Source organism: Garra rufa, chromosome 3, assembly GCF_049309525.1.
Source record: "Garra rufa chromosome 3, GarRuf1.0, whole genome shotgun sequence".
NCBI lineage: Eukaryota > Metazoa > Chordata > Actinopteri > Cypriniformes > Cyprinidae > Garra > Garra rufa.
The window spans coordinates 6457924-6472530 of NC_133363.1; the positions used below are offsets into that span (position 1 = coordinate 6457924).

Here is a 14607-nt window from a genome sequence, read left to right on the forward strand (position 1 = left end):
GCAGCGCCACAAGCCGTGTAGGCACTGCCGATCAGAGCCGACGAGTGCCTACAGGCCCGGGAGGGGAGCAACGGGTTGCCCCGCCAAGTGGATGCGGCGCCGGGACACAATTGCATCGCCACCGCACGCTCCACCGGCGGGACAGCCGCGTACCCCCGCGCTGGTCCGCCATCAAGAGTGGTGAGGGAGGACGTGCCACTGGAGCGGTTTCTGGCAGTAAAAGGTGCCGTCCACGTCCCAGTAAGCTCGTCATGCACCTCCGGGAAGAAGGGGACTGGGGTGGGACGCTGAGAACCAGCGCGGGCCACCCCAAGATACCAGTCATCCAGCCGAGAGGGGTCGGGACGTGATGGAGGGTTCCATTCAAGCCCTACCCTCTCGGCGGCCCGGGAAAGCATAGCCATCATTTCGGGGTCGGTATCCGGCACCGCTGACCGCCCAGTGGACGGCAGCGATCCGGAATCGTCCTCCCCCGAGAAGTCTGGCTCACCCCCCGATGCAGCGATTGACATCCGGTCGTCAGGGGGAGCCCCAAAAGTAATGAGCGGTACCTCACGAGGAGGACCCGAACACTCTTCTGGGAGCTCCGGATGGAACGGACTGTCGGTGGAAGGAGGAACCCCCAGCGGATTATCCGCCGGGAAATTCCCCACCGTCACCGTCAGACCAGTCAGCCCTCTGCCAGAGGTAGAGTCCCCCCGGCGTTTGCCGGGGGGAACGGTAGATCTGGGCAGAGGAACTGGCACCCCGCCCCTTTGCAGGAAGCGGAGTCTGGTCCGCAGCTCCGTGATGGACATGCCGCCGCAATGACAGCATGACTCATCCACAAACGCCGCCTGAGCGTGCTCAATACCCAGACACGTCAGACAGCGATCGTGACCATCACCTGGCGCCAGGTAACGACCGCATCCAGAAACGCACGGGTGAAACGGCATTGTGTTTCAAACACCTCGTCTTTAAAAAGACGTTCACCCGTGATACTCTTTTAGAAAACTGCTCAGTGCTGAAGCACACAGGGGAGATGGCCGCTGCGACACAGAAGGCAGGTAGTGCAATCCTTGACTGCGCGCTTTTTCCACCCACAGGAGACCACCACCGCTGACGCGCCGTACCGCCAACACCGCAGTGAAGAGTTCTTTCTTGTAAGAATGGCTCGTTGCGTCTCTCATTGAGAAGATCGGCTCCGATGCGAAATGCTGTCTATGCATTGCACCTGCTGTGTATTTATGCTCACGCTGTGATCAGCGACAGCTGGATGCAATCATGCATGCCAATGTGCATTGGCTCGTTTAGTTTACACACGAAGAGGATTGGTATCTCTAAAGCGATATCCCAATTCGTCGGTCTCCGACGTGACGTCGTAGAGACCGACTGAGAGGGAACTGGTGTCAATACATTTTAGTAACAATAATTTAAAAAATACATTTACTAAATTTGCATTATTACAATCTGTGGTCACTGGGGTCATTTTTGTATTAAAGCAATTTAATTTATGTATTTATCTATTTTTTAATTTATTTTTTTCAATGGATGTACAGTTGACGTCAAAAGTTTACATAAACCTTGAAGAATCTTCAAAATGTTAATTATTTAAATAACATAATAATACAAAATTCACTTTGGTGATAGTTGTTTATGAGTGTCTTGTTTTGCCTGAACAGTTAAACTGCCCGCTGTTCTTCAGAAAAATCCTTCAGGTCCTACAAATTCTTTGTTTTTTTTTATAATTTTTGTGTATTTGAACCCTTTCCAACAATAACTGTATGATTTTGAGATCCATCTTTTCACACTGAGGACAACTGAGAGACTCATATGCAACTATTACAGAAGGTTCAAACACTCACTGATGCTCCAGAAGGAAAAATGCATTAAGAACAGGGGGTGAAAACTTTTCAAATATAAAGATCAGGGCAAATTGAACTTACTTTGTCTTCTGTTGAAGGGCAGTACTAAATGAAAAAATATGATATTTAGTAATAAAATATAAAAAATTTACACATCCCCCTGGCTCTTAATGTATGGTTTTTCCTTCTGGAGCATCAGTGAGTGTTTGAACCTTCTGTAATAGTTGCATCTCTTAGTTGTCCTCAGTGTCTAAAGATGGATCTCAAAATCTTACAGTCATTGTTGGAAAGAGTTCAAATACACAAAAATGCTGAAAAACCAAAGAATGTATGGCACCGGAAGGATTTTTTTTTTTTTTTTTTTTTTTTTGAAAAACAGCAGACAGTTTAACTGTTCAGGACAAACAAGGGACACATTAACAACTATCACTAAAAAAAAAAAACAGCTGTGGATCATTCAGATAACAACAAAATATTAAGAATCAAGCGTGTGTAAACTTTTGAACGGGGTAACTATTATTTTCACTTGTGGACTATATGTTAACCTCTTTTATGTGAAATATCTTATTCAAGTCAGGACTAAATAAACAATAACATGCATTTTGTATGATCCCTCTTATTTTGCTAAAATAATTAACATTTTGCAGATTCTGCAAGGTGTATGTAAAATTGTGACCTCAACTGTATGTATTAATTTATTAAATTTTTACTAATTAGACTGCAAAAATTAAACTAGTGTCAATGCATTTTGGTAACAGTAATTCAAAAATACATTTACTAAATTTACACTATTACAATCTGGGGTCGCTAGTGACTTTTTCCCTCTATTTTGGAATTACATTATTCATAACAGAAAATAAATATTAAAGTGGTAAAATGAGTTCTAATGACTGTAGACTAAAGTGTCTTCGTCTCTCTCCTCTCCCAGTTTTCTGTGTTTCTGGGGATAATCTTCTTCCTGGAGCTGACCGCCGGTGTCCTGGCCTTTGTCTTTAAAGATTGGATTAAAGATCAGCTCAACTTTTTCATCAACAACAACATTCGAGCCTACAGAGACGACATTGACTTGCAGAACCTCATCGACTTCACTCAGGAATATGTAAGAGTGCAGACTAGAGCAGAGAGTGCACATGGCTCCAGTATAGAGACAGAGAAAATACACTTAGGAGTGAAAAAGAGGGAAGGTGTAAACAAGATGAAAGGGAAATAAAAATGTGTTTGCACAGGAGGAAAAAAGCAAACTATCAGTTTATCTGCGCCACATGTCATTACAGAAGCAGTTCCCATAGCAACAGCATGACTTGATGACTTCCTATTCACTGTCAGCACACACTGGGCACTCACTGAGATTCACATCAGCAGGGCTCGGCAATAAGGACTGCCCGATGGCCCAGGGCCAGCGTGCAAGACGCTCGGGACAGTAGACAGGATCGTCACTGGCCCGATCGTGCAAAAACAGTCTTAGAATCGAAAAACAGCTTTGCTGCGTCCCAATTCGCATACTATCCGTCCTAAATAGTATTTGAAAATAGAATTAGTATGTTCCAAATCGTAGTATGTTTAAAAAGTATTCCAAAGATTCCCGGATGGTCTACTACTTAACTTCGGAATTCGAAGTGTGGATCAATGCACACTCTAACGGCTAAGGCCGTGTTCACACTTGCCGTCCTTTTTCAAACTGTCAGCGTCTGTTTTACATTCTAATCCTATGCCCTAGCGCTTTTTTTAAACGCCACCGCCGGCGTCTTTTTTTGCAGCTCAGAGCGTCTTTTTAAGTTGAAAAAAGTTGAACTTTTTTTGAGAAAACGCCCTACGTCAAGCGCTTTTTTGACAGCTGACCAATGACAAGCGAGTAGCAGGACCTATCGTTTCCATAACAACAAAAACAACAAGAAAAAATGGAGAAGTTGCTAAGGAGAAGGATTCGATTAGAACTACAAACACGCATAAAAAAAGTGTTAAAAAAACTACAAACATGGAGGATATGCGTGGCCAACAGACAGGTGGAGAAAGGGGTTTGAGTGATAAATAATCAATGTTTAACCTGATAAAAAATATATTTTTTTAATGTTATCCGCGTTATATTTCATGTGCAGCAACGTTATGAACTTTTATAATGATAGGTTTGGTCATTAACGTTTAAATGCATAATTATGCAAACACAAGAGCAGAGTTGAAAGACATGAAAGACTCCTAAAAGTACGTGCCTCTTTATTTCTCTCTAATACGGTAGGAAATCAAATTAAACGAAATGTAGATAATGTTAACTGTGATGATTGACAGGGCAGTTTAAACAGTGACAGGATTCAGGTAACTAAGCAACAGAGCGTCCGTTAAAGACAGTAATGACGAAGTAGTACGTCCCAAAGCCTGCCTACTATTCTGCTACATACTCAAAAGTATGTACTTTTTCTTCACAAAAAGAGTACATACTTTTAGGGCATAGTATAAGTAGGCGAATTGGGACGCAGTGCTTGTGTTTTTAAGCTTTTAAATTAGGCTGGGAATCGACTCCAAAAAGAATCGATTCCTCGTTTCCGAGGCATTGGGAATCGAGAGTCGATTCCAACGTTTGGAATCGATTCCATTAAGGGGAATCGACTCCTCATTCAGAGCCGTTTTCAGTTCAGCAAAACGTATAATTAGGTGCCTCAAACGGAAGGCTGCATCCCATGAAAGCTGCATATCTCGGTCACCAATGAAAAAGAGTCATTTCTAAACTCGTTTGAGTTTAAGGATGCATGCAATTTGCCTCTTGCTTGCTTATAGTTATTATAAGTCTGATTTGTTTCCACGAAAAAAAAATCGTTCGGATAGATTTTTTAAATGAGCCAGTTCAAAAAACGATTCCGAAGTTTTTTTACGGGGGAACTGGCTCATGTTGTCCACAATTTTGAGCGCTGCACGACAGAATAGATCATGACGTGATCCAGGGTCTTGATATTATTTACATCTTAAATAAATGATGTTTTTAACCGTTCTATCAGCAAATGAAAGAAAACGCAGAGAGCGCATCTCATTGACAGTTACGCCACAAGCTCTTATATCAGTGTTGTTGTTAAAGTTCAGTTTATTTTGTTTTAGTGTACAGTTTGCTAATTTTGTCATTTTAGACATGTCTTGTTTTATTCAAGCAATAAATGCACGTCCACTGCTGAGCTGTGGGTTATGACTAATTTCATGGGCAATGCAGACAAAATTACAATTTAAAATCAGATCTACCAAAAAAAAAAATCGTTTTTTTTATTTTTTTTATTTTTATTTTTTTTACAAATGAAGCTTATATTGTGATAAGGCAACTTTCTACGACTTTTATTTACATCCTGCATTCATCGCAACATTAGCTTTCTCCGATCATAAAAACAAGAATAAAAAAAGAATCGGAAACAACAGTGAGGAATCGATTCTGGAATCGAATCCAATTGATTCCAAAACCAGGAATCGGAATCGGAATCGATTCCCAAAATTTCGGAATCGAACAGCCCTACTTTAAATCAAAGTCCTTTTAAGACAAGTCATGTCACTCGGCGGCCATCTTTGAAACGCCTCTCGGGCATCCAAGTGCAGCTCCTATCTCTTTGAATGGGGAAACATCAAATTCTCCAAAACTGTTCGCCAAACTTACGATTAAATGTCATATTTGAAATCTCCAAAGAAATCCGACAAGAACTGCCTCATAAATATAGTTCCTTGTGCTTTAATAGCGTTAAAAAACGCTTATTTTTCCGGCTAGATGAGCCAGTGCGCATGCGCAGTACTGAACGCACGTCTTAGAGCACCGACTGTTTCTATAGCAACCGGGACTTCTAACTGCAGCTGACGCGCTGACTTTACTCATCAACGATTGGCTCTTTCACTAAGAAGGCGGGACTTCGCGGCCATAATGACCGTTGCATTTTTCCCCATTCAAAACTACACGAGTGACATGTCTTTGGTATTCTATAGTCTTTGTTTAAATGCTACGTTCTCTGTGATGTCCTGAACACCATATTGCTTTTCGGTTCCTCTTATCTGACTGGATTTTGTACGCACTGTTTTTATTCCGTAACCTGGTAACAACCAGTACAGCGAAGAGACGGCAACATGGCGGCAACATCAAATTAAAAAGAAAACGTCTGTTTCTAACTCGCATTTGCGACTAAAAATTACTACGTGCGACTGTGAAAAAAAAATATTTAGGAGCACCATGTGCGACTGACCCCATCAGCATATTTGTGTTTGCGCTCAGGGGAGCTTCAAAGGTTTCTACACGTTTTTGCAACGTTGAGTAATGCATCACAGACGTTTCTCACGAATCTATTCATAAACAAAGTGTAGAGAGAGTGTAAATAAGAGACTGATTGCGCAGTAAGTTATAGAGAGCGCCGTTGATTATACAACTTTTAATAAATGTTGTGGGAGTTTGTAAATGAGGTATTGATTAAACACAACAGTTAAATAAACAAGAAGTTATTATTAAGTGACTTACATTGTCTGACTATAACACTATGCCTGATTTTGCTCTGTTTCGTCGTCAAAAGTAGTCTGAAACAAGTCACACCTGAGCCGCTGCGCATCTCCATTCAAACACAGCGGTGTTTCGTTTATGAATGAACGTGCGTTTTTAAACGAATCTAGTGAAATTATTCAATTTCCCTTTCATTAAGAGTCACTTGCTTTATTCCCAAATGAACCATCCGTTCGAACGAATCAAATGAATATGATTCAGATCTCTGTATTCAAAATTTTATAACATGAATTTATGAATTTGATTGCACTCATGGCACCTCTGAGCCTAATTAAACATATGAAAAGGTAAAAACAAAGGTAAAAAAAATAATTCATGGACGACCACCGTAAAAACAAAACTTTTAACATAAATTCTGCTTAATAACACTCTGTTTACTAATATTGTTTAATTTTCTTCTTTGCAACAACATTCCTTTAATAGGAGTCCTCCATTTATGTATAGTTAACTGGTGATCTGGGATTATCAACCTGGACATACTGTTGTGCATAAATTTAGTTACATCACATTTATAATTTTTTAAAATTGTCAATTGTATTTAAGGAAATATACAGTTATATTTGGCTTTTGACACATTATTTAAAATGTGGCAAAGAAATAACTATTAACTTTTTATTTTTTTGGTTGGGCCAGTGAAAATTTTGGCAGGGCAAGTAAAAATCTGAACCACTGGCCCGATCGGGCCAGTAGAAAAAATCCTTAGCGTTGAACCCTGCATCAGTTCACGTTTCTTCTGCTCTTTCAATAGTAAGATGTCAAAACGCTCAGAATTGTAGTTATTCTGAGGCTTTTGGAGTCTACAAAAATTGTCGGAATTTAGAAGGTCACTGGGTCGTTCTAAGGAAAATGGTGCCATTTGAGCCTGAAAGTTGTTGTTGTTTACTTAAAAAATAATTTATTTTAAAAAGGTTAGTGCTGAACTTGAATTTTTCCACTTTGGTTTGGAAATACTATGTTTATAACCACTATAAAAATAGGGAGATCGCTACTAAGGGATATGATCCCGCCATAATCATCAAATGCTGTATATCAAGAGGCACTTTATAGATACATATGTGACCCTGGTAAATTTGTAGCTATAGCCAAAAATACATTTGTCTTTTATGCCAAAAATCATTAGGATATTAAGAAAAGATCATGTTCCATGAAGATATTTTGTAAATTTCTTACCGCAAATATATCAAAACTTATTTTTTGATTAGTGATATGCATTGCTAAGAACTTTATTTGAACAACCTTAAAGGCGATTTTCTCAATTGTTATTTTTTTTTGCAACCTTTAGATTTCTGATTTTCAAATAGTTGTATCTCAGCCAAATATTGTCCTATCCTAAGAAACCATACATCAATGGAAAGCGTATGTATTCAGCTGATTATGTAAAAATATCACCTTATGACTGGTTTTGTGGTCCAGGGTCACATTTAGTGTCTTATTATTCTATTTGAATGTATTTATTACATTTAAGTGAATTTGAAATACTGTTACCGATTAAATTAAATCAGTATCATTACATTAAGTATCATTCATTAAATTATAATTACAGTTGCATAATGCAATGAGATTAATGTTTTATATATACTATTTTGAATGCAGAAATGTTAAATGACAAAACAAACAAACAAATATATGATGATTAAATGCTGATTTTAATTTCATATTTAAAAGTGTGTATATATACATACTTTTAAATATGAAATTAAAATCACCATGTAGGTGACGTCAGGTTTTAATGAGTGAGTCATTGAATAGTTCATTCAACCGATTTGTTCAAAATGGCTCATTCATTTAGGAACGAGGCAATGAGTCATTCATTAGTCTGATTCGATCGAAAATGCAGATTCTATTTGAAATAAAACTATTGTAGCTTTGTTTGGAACTGATTTTGTCAAAACAGCAAAAACAATTGACAAATATTGTGACTACACTCACTCGATATAAATTTTTTTAATGTGTGATATTGCTTTAAATTTTCACTAGTTGTAAATATAAAAAACAAGAACTCATACAGTGCGTTTTTTTTTTTTTTGCCTTCATATATTGAATTTAATTAATTTCGGTGCCATTTTACCCTAAGTTCCTATTAATTTCCGACAGAGCTGGTTACGGTGATGCAAAGTACTTATTTATCAAAACTAACTCAAAAATAATAGTGAGTAATATCACTTAGTTTTGGCATGCCTTTTAATAACATTTACAATAATTTGAAACATTAATATTTACACTCCCTGTCAAAAATTAATATTAATGCTTGCATTAGTACAGCAAAAACTGTACAATTTCGAAATATTGTTACTATTCAAAATAACTGTTTTCCATTTAAATATATTTTAAAATGTAATTTATTCCTGTGATTTCAAATTTTTAGCATCATTACTCCAATCTTCAGTGTCACATGATCCTTCAGAAATCATTCTAATATTCTGATTTGCTGCTCAAAAAACATTTATTTTTTTTATTATTATTATTATTATTATTATTATTATTATTATTATGTTGAAAACAGCTGAGTAGAATTTTCTCAAGTTTCTTTGATGAATAGAACAGCATTTACCTGAAATTGAAAAATTTGGTAACATTAAAAATATCTTTATCATGACTTTAGAAACAATTTATCAAACTATTAATTAATCTCTCTATATATACTGACTCCACGCTTTTGAATGGTATAATATTGAAAAATCTTTTTTTTTTTTTTCAGATAAATGCTGATCTTTAGATCTTTCTATTCATCAAAGAATCCTGAAAATCCTGCAATATCTCTTTGCTGTTCAAAAACATTTCTTGTGAGGAAAAAAAATGTATGTCACTCACATTAGGATTCAAACATAAAATTCATATTGTAGATTTTTATATTTATTTATACTGTAAAGTAACCCAATAAAATGTAATTGTGGGTACTCAATGTAATTGACTGATGTTCTGGTGAAAAACATAGAAAAACATGCAAACGTGATCATAAGGTATAATGTGACAAAGTTCAGTTTCCTGTCACAGTTCACACATTCAACATTGTTTCCTGAGCAAAACCCTACTACAGTCTCACACTGCAGCTTTACTTTGTGTTTTTCCAGCTTTAAGCTCTGTACTGCAGATCTCTCTCCAGCAGATGCCTTTCCTCAGGACAGATTTAATTAGATATCTGAGTCAGGCAGATGCTGTCATGTTATTTCCTTGCTGACCTTGCATGATAAAGAAGACAGACACAGCAAAGCACTGCATGTCAACATCAAATACTAGTATAACAGGAAAACATGAGGGGGATTGCAGCTCGCTCATGTCACATCTATGACATTGTATCTGTTTACACACTACACTTAAATCTAATCTAACGCATCAATGCTTTTACTGCACTTCCTATTAGAGTTGTGTTTTATATTCTAAATTATTGGAGTTTTATCTCAGTTTTAGGATGAAAGTGCATTGAAAAACTCAAGAAATGTAATTGCATGCACCATATTTGTGTTTCTTCAGTGGGAATGCTGCGGGGCGTTTGGAGCAGATGACTGGAACCTCAACATCTATTTTAATTGCACAGACAGCAACCCCAGTCGAGAAAAATGTGGCGTGCCCTTCTCCTGTTGCACCAAAGATCCAGCGGTAAGACGTGAATTTATATGGCAAAACACTAAAAAAAACACTGTTGAAAGAAGTAGTTAAGCCAAAAATGTAAATTTGCTGAAAATGCACTTATTTACTCACCAATGCATTCTCTGCAGTGAATGGGTGCCGCCAGAATGAGAGTCCAAACTGCTGATAAAAACATCCCAATAATTCACAAGTTATCCACTCCAGTCCATCAGTTAATATGTTGTGAAGCGAAAAAGCTGCATGTTTGTAAGAATCTAAAATATCTAAAATATCTCTATCTATAATAATACATTTTCCTAGTAAAAAAGTCGTTTCGTCTGAGTCTGGAGAGAAATATCCACAGATCAAGCGAAAACAGAGAAACAGAGAAACAAGAAACAAGAGAAAACAGTCCGAAATGGTTCTAAACAATATTGTAGATGGATTTTTTTTGATAGGTTTTTTTTTTTTTTTTTTTTTTTACTGGAGGCAGTTATTATGGATTATAGATTTGTATTTTTGCCAGAAACTACAATTTAAAGTCAAAACACTTTGATGATGGATTTGGATTTGTTTATTATAAACACACAGATTTTCATTTCTTAAAATGTTAATTGATGGACTGGAGTGGCATGGATTATGATGATTTATCAGCTGTTTGGACTCTCATTCTGACGGCACCCATTCACTACCATTGTTAACCCATTTAATCCCACCGGTCACAATAGTGATCGTAAAAAAAGGTTTTTATTTATAAGGTTCTAAACACCTTACTGACTGATGTTTTAGTGCAATTCCTGAAAATATGGAAAAAACAAAGAGTCTCAATTAAATATGTGCATTTTCACATGATTAATGCAAATTGTCACATGATCAAAGCAGTTTATTTCCTGTTTGCACCTTGAGAAGATGATGGCTGCTTTAAAGGTCTAAAACGAAAGGCAATTAAAGTATGTTAACGTAAAGATATGAAAATTTTTCAGTGCACAAATGCTTTTCTTACTTAGATTTTTTGGCTTGTTTCCAGCCAAAATATCTAAAAACTCTTAAATCAAGAAGGATTTTCTAAATGAGTAAAAATTATTGTCTTGTTTTCAGAAAAAAACAAGTCAAAATCAAGTGCGTTTTTGCTTGAAACAAGCAAAATAATGTCCCATTGGGGAAAGAAAAATAATCTTGTTTACTGTTTGAAATAAGATTTTTTTTCTTACCCCATTGACAGATTATTTTGCTTGGTTGAAGCAAAAACTCTCTTAATTTTTTACTTTTCTAGAAAATCCTATTGATTTAACAATTTTTAGATATTTTGGCTGGAAACAAGACAAAATCTAAGTAAAAAAAAAGCATTTTTTTGCAGTGAGAGTGTGTAAAATTTTAGTTTTGGGTGAATTTATTCTTTTAAGTAATGCAGTTTTTATTTAAATGAGTCTTTGTTTGGAAATTTTGCCACTGAGATACAGTACTTGTCTTACGACACACATTTTTAATTCTGTTCTTTTCTAAGCTAAATTTGTATGCCACTGTCTTCGTGATTTGAGAGCGACTATAAGCACGAAAGGGGAAAGTGCAAACAATACATGACAAAAAAAGTATTAAACAGGATTTGGTCTACGTGAACAGAATAAAAATAACATTTGACAGACAATGAACAAGCTCTGGGAGCACAACATCTACAGCAAAGAGGATGGAATTATGGCCTGTAATGAGCAATTAACTCACAACAAATAAACATTGACATTAAATGATTCAATTATGAGCTCCTCTGTGAATCCAGCGATTCGTCATTTCAACATGAGGGAAACTGCAAAAGGTATGGTAGAATAAGAAAAGCAGAACTAAATAAGTTTATAACTGTTTAACCACTTCAAAGAATAAATAAAGAGTTTAAAGGATTAGTTCACTTCCAGAAAAAAAAAAATTACAGGTAATTTACTCTCTTTGTCATCCAAGATGTTCATGTCTTTCTTTCTTCAGTCGATAAGAAATTGTTTCTTAAAGGGGTCATCGGATGCAAAACTCACTTTTGTTGTTGTTTGTTGTTTGAACATGTGTGTTGGCAGTTTGTGTACACAACCACCCTACAATGATAAAAATACACCCAGTGGTATTTTTTTTAATCTTTAAAAGTAATATCCCCTTTTTAAAATCAGGTCATTCTCAGCGTGTCGGTGTGATGACACACAGACAGAGGCCACTCCCACGATAGTTGATTGACATGAGCGCCTTACCTTAGACCCGCCCTCATCGAGCTGAAACAGTCCGACTCTTCTTGGATGTAATAATGAACATAGCAGTAGTCATTTACTCCCGACATCTGAGCTGCTGAAGACGCAGAGGATTAACATTACTTTAGTTTTTAAAAAGGAAAGCGTCTATCCCGATCTACATATGTGTCTATGTTCATGCGAAGGCTTCACCCACAGCAGAAGTGAGTATAGGGGTTTTTTATGCATCATTGCAAATGGCCTTTCTTAATAATGTGCTGGTTAGCAAGTTTCACTGCTAAACGCAGCTAAATGCGGCTAAAGTGAACATTACGGCTCATAATCCCACAGCAGAGAGGGGCGTGCGAGTGGAGCTCATTTGCATTTAAAGGGACCATGCAATAAAATTTGTTGATTTTTTCGCAGAGCTGATTTTGACAACGTAAAAGGCTTTTTTTTTACACTACTATTGAGAATTTTTAACCAAAGTATATTATAGACTTTCCATTAAGACCCTAAAGAATCGTATGAACTTGTGGAAAATGGGCATCCGATGACCCCTTTAAAGAAATCATTTCAGGATTTCTCTTCATGTAATGGACTTCTATGGTGCCCCCGAGTTTGAACTTCCAAAATGCAGTTTAAATGGAGCTACAAAAGGCTTTAAACAATCCCAGCCGAGGAAGAAAGGTCTTATCTAACAAAACATTAGGTCATTTTCAAAACAAATTGACAATTTATATACTTTTTAACCTCAAATGCTCATCTTGTCTCGTCTTTGCGATGCGCATATGTAGTCTGGTAATCCGAGTCAATACAGTTAGGGTATGTTGAAAAACTCCCATCTTTTTTTCTTCAACTTCAAAATCGTCTTGCATCACTGTTTTACCTTTTTTTTTTCATGTAAAGGGCGTTTGATCTTATTTACATTTTCACTTTGTAAACACTGTGTTAGTACTTCTGCAGCGATGTAGGATGATTTTGAAGTTGGGGAAGAAAACAAGATGGGAGTTTTTTGACATACCCTAACTGTCTTGAACTGGAAAAAAAAGAGTTCACGCAGTCATAGACAAGACAAGCGTTTCAGGTTTAAAATATATAAATTGTCAGTTTGTTTTTTAAAATCACTGATCGTTTCACTAGGTAAGACGCTTCTTCCTTGGCTGTGATCATTTAGAGCCCTTTTTTAAAGCTGTTTTTAAACTGCATTTTGGAAGTTCAAACTCAGGGGCACCATTGAAGTCCATTATATGAAGAGAAATCCTGAAATGTTTTCTCAGGAAACATAATTTCTTATCGACTGAAGAAAGAAAGACATGAAAATCTTGGATGACAAGGGGGTGAGTAAATTATCTGTCAATTTTTGTTCTGGAAGTGAACTACTCCTTTAAGACTTTATGTAATGTTCAAATTAAATTTATTAAAACCACTGAACAAATGAAACAAGCACGATTTGCAGAACTGTTCCTCGAAGAGGAACGACAACTATTTAAGGTTAATAAGTCATGAAGATTCAAAGACTGACAAGCACATCCTGTTACCACTATGTAAGGAGGAAACTTAATAAAAACTCCCTCAGAGTTTGCTATTTGCAGTCTTATCTCTTCACTCCACCCACACTGGAATTCTTCTGCCTGTCAACATGCTTCCTTTAAGGTTAAAAATGTTACCGTTGTCTTCCATTAATTGCACATCTATGACGTGTTTTGCAGGAGGATGTTATCAACACACAGTGTGGATATGATGTTCGGGCGAAATCGGTAAGTATTGCTCTCTCTTCACACTCCTTCCATGAGTGTTTCCCTTGCCTTCTACACTTCACCTCTGGGTGCTTCTGGGAGCCAATATATCAACCGTGCAACTCTCAAAGTACAGGCCAGTTTGGCTTGACCTATAAAAAGGAAGGAAGCTGCTAATCATGTTATACGTAATGGTAAAGTACAGTAAAATACTGTACATAAGTGTAATGTAAATATGCATGCATATAAAAGCAGAATTTCTTAATAATTCCTAATAATATAGTTTATGAACTTTAAGAGGAGACACTGCAGACAAAAAACATGTTTTTTCATGCACCTGTCAAGTCTGAGATTTTGGGCTTTTTGGTGTTTCATAAAGTGTTTTTCCAGACTAGTGGAAAGAAAACACCCAAAAGATGCGGTAAAGTGTTTCTTTTATAGCACTTTATCTATTTGTGTCAATAGATTTCAATTACAATCCATATTTTTAAAGGCCATTTTCTCAAAATTAGTTTTTTCTCCTACACTGAGCCTCTCCACTTCAGTAACACTTACACACACCATACTTTAGATTTTTATTCCTGTCTATATCCTGAAGGTTTTACAGAGGCATTTGTTCATATATAATTTGCTTGTTTCTATTTTATTCCCCCCAAAATGATAAAAAAAAATGCATTGTTTTCTGTCACATTTTCAAAAAATCTTTTTTACACTGATATACACTGCTGTTTAAAAGTTTGGGATCA

At 36.7% G+C, this 14607-nt stretch overlaps 1 protein-coding gene across 3 annotated transcripts in view; it reads left to right on the forward strand.

Moving 5' to 3' along the window:
• tspan5a (tetraspanin 5a) overlaps positions 1-14607 on the forward strand; it is a 58020-nt gene that overhangs the window by 27420 nt on the left and 15993 nt on the right. For all 3 annotated transcript variants that reach the window (XM_073835621.1, XM_073835622.1, XM_073835623.1), the window contains exons 4-6: positions 2773-2943; positions 9823-9948; positions 13835-13882. In XM_073835621.1, coding sequence (XP_073691722.1) covers positions 2773-2943; positions 9823-9948; positions 13835-13882 — 345 coding nt within the window. The remainder of the gene's footprint in view (positions 1-2772; positions 2944-9822; positions 9949-13834; positions 13883-14607) is intronic.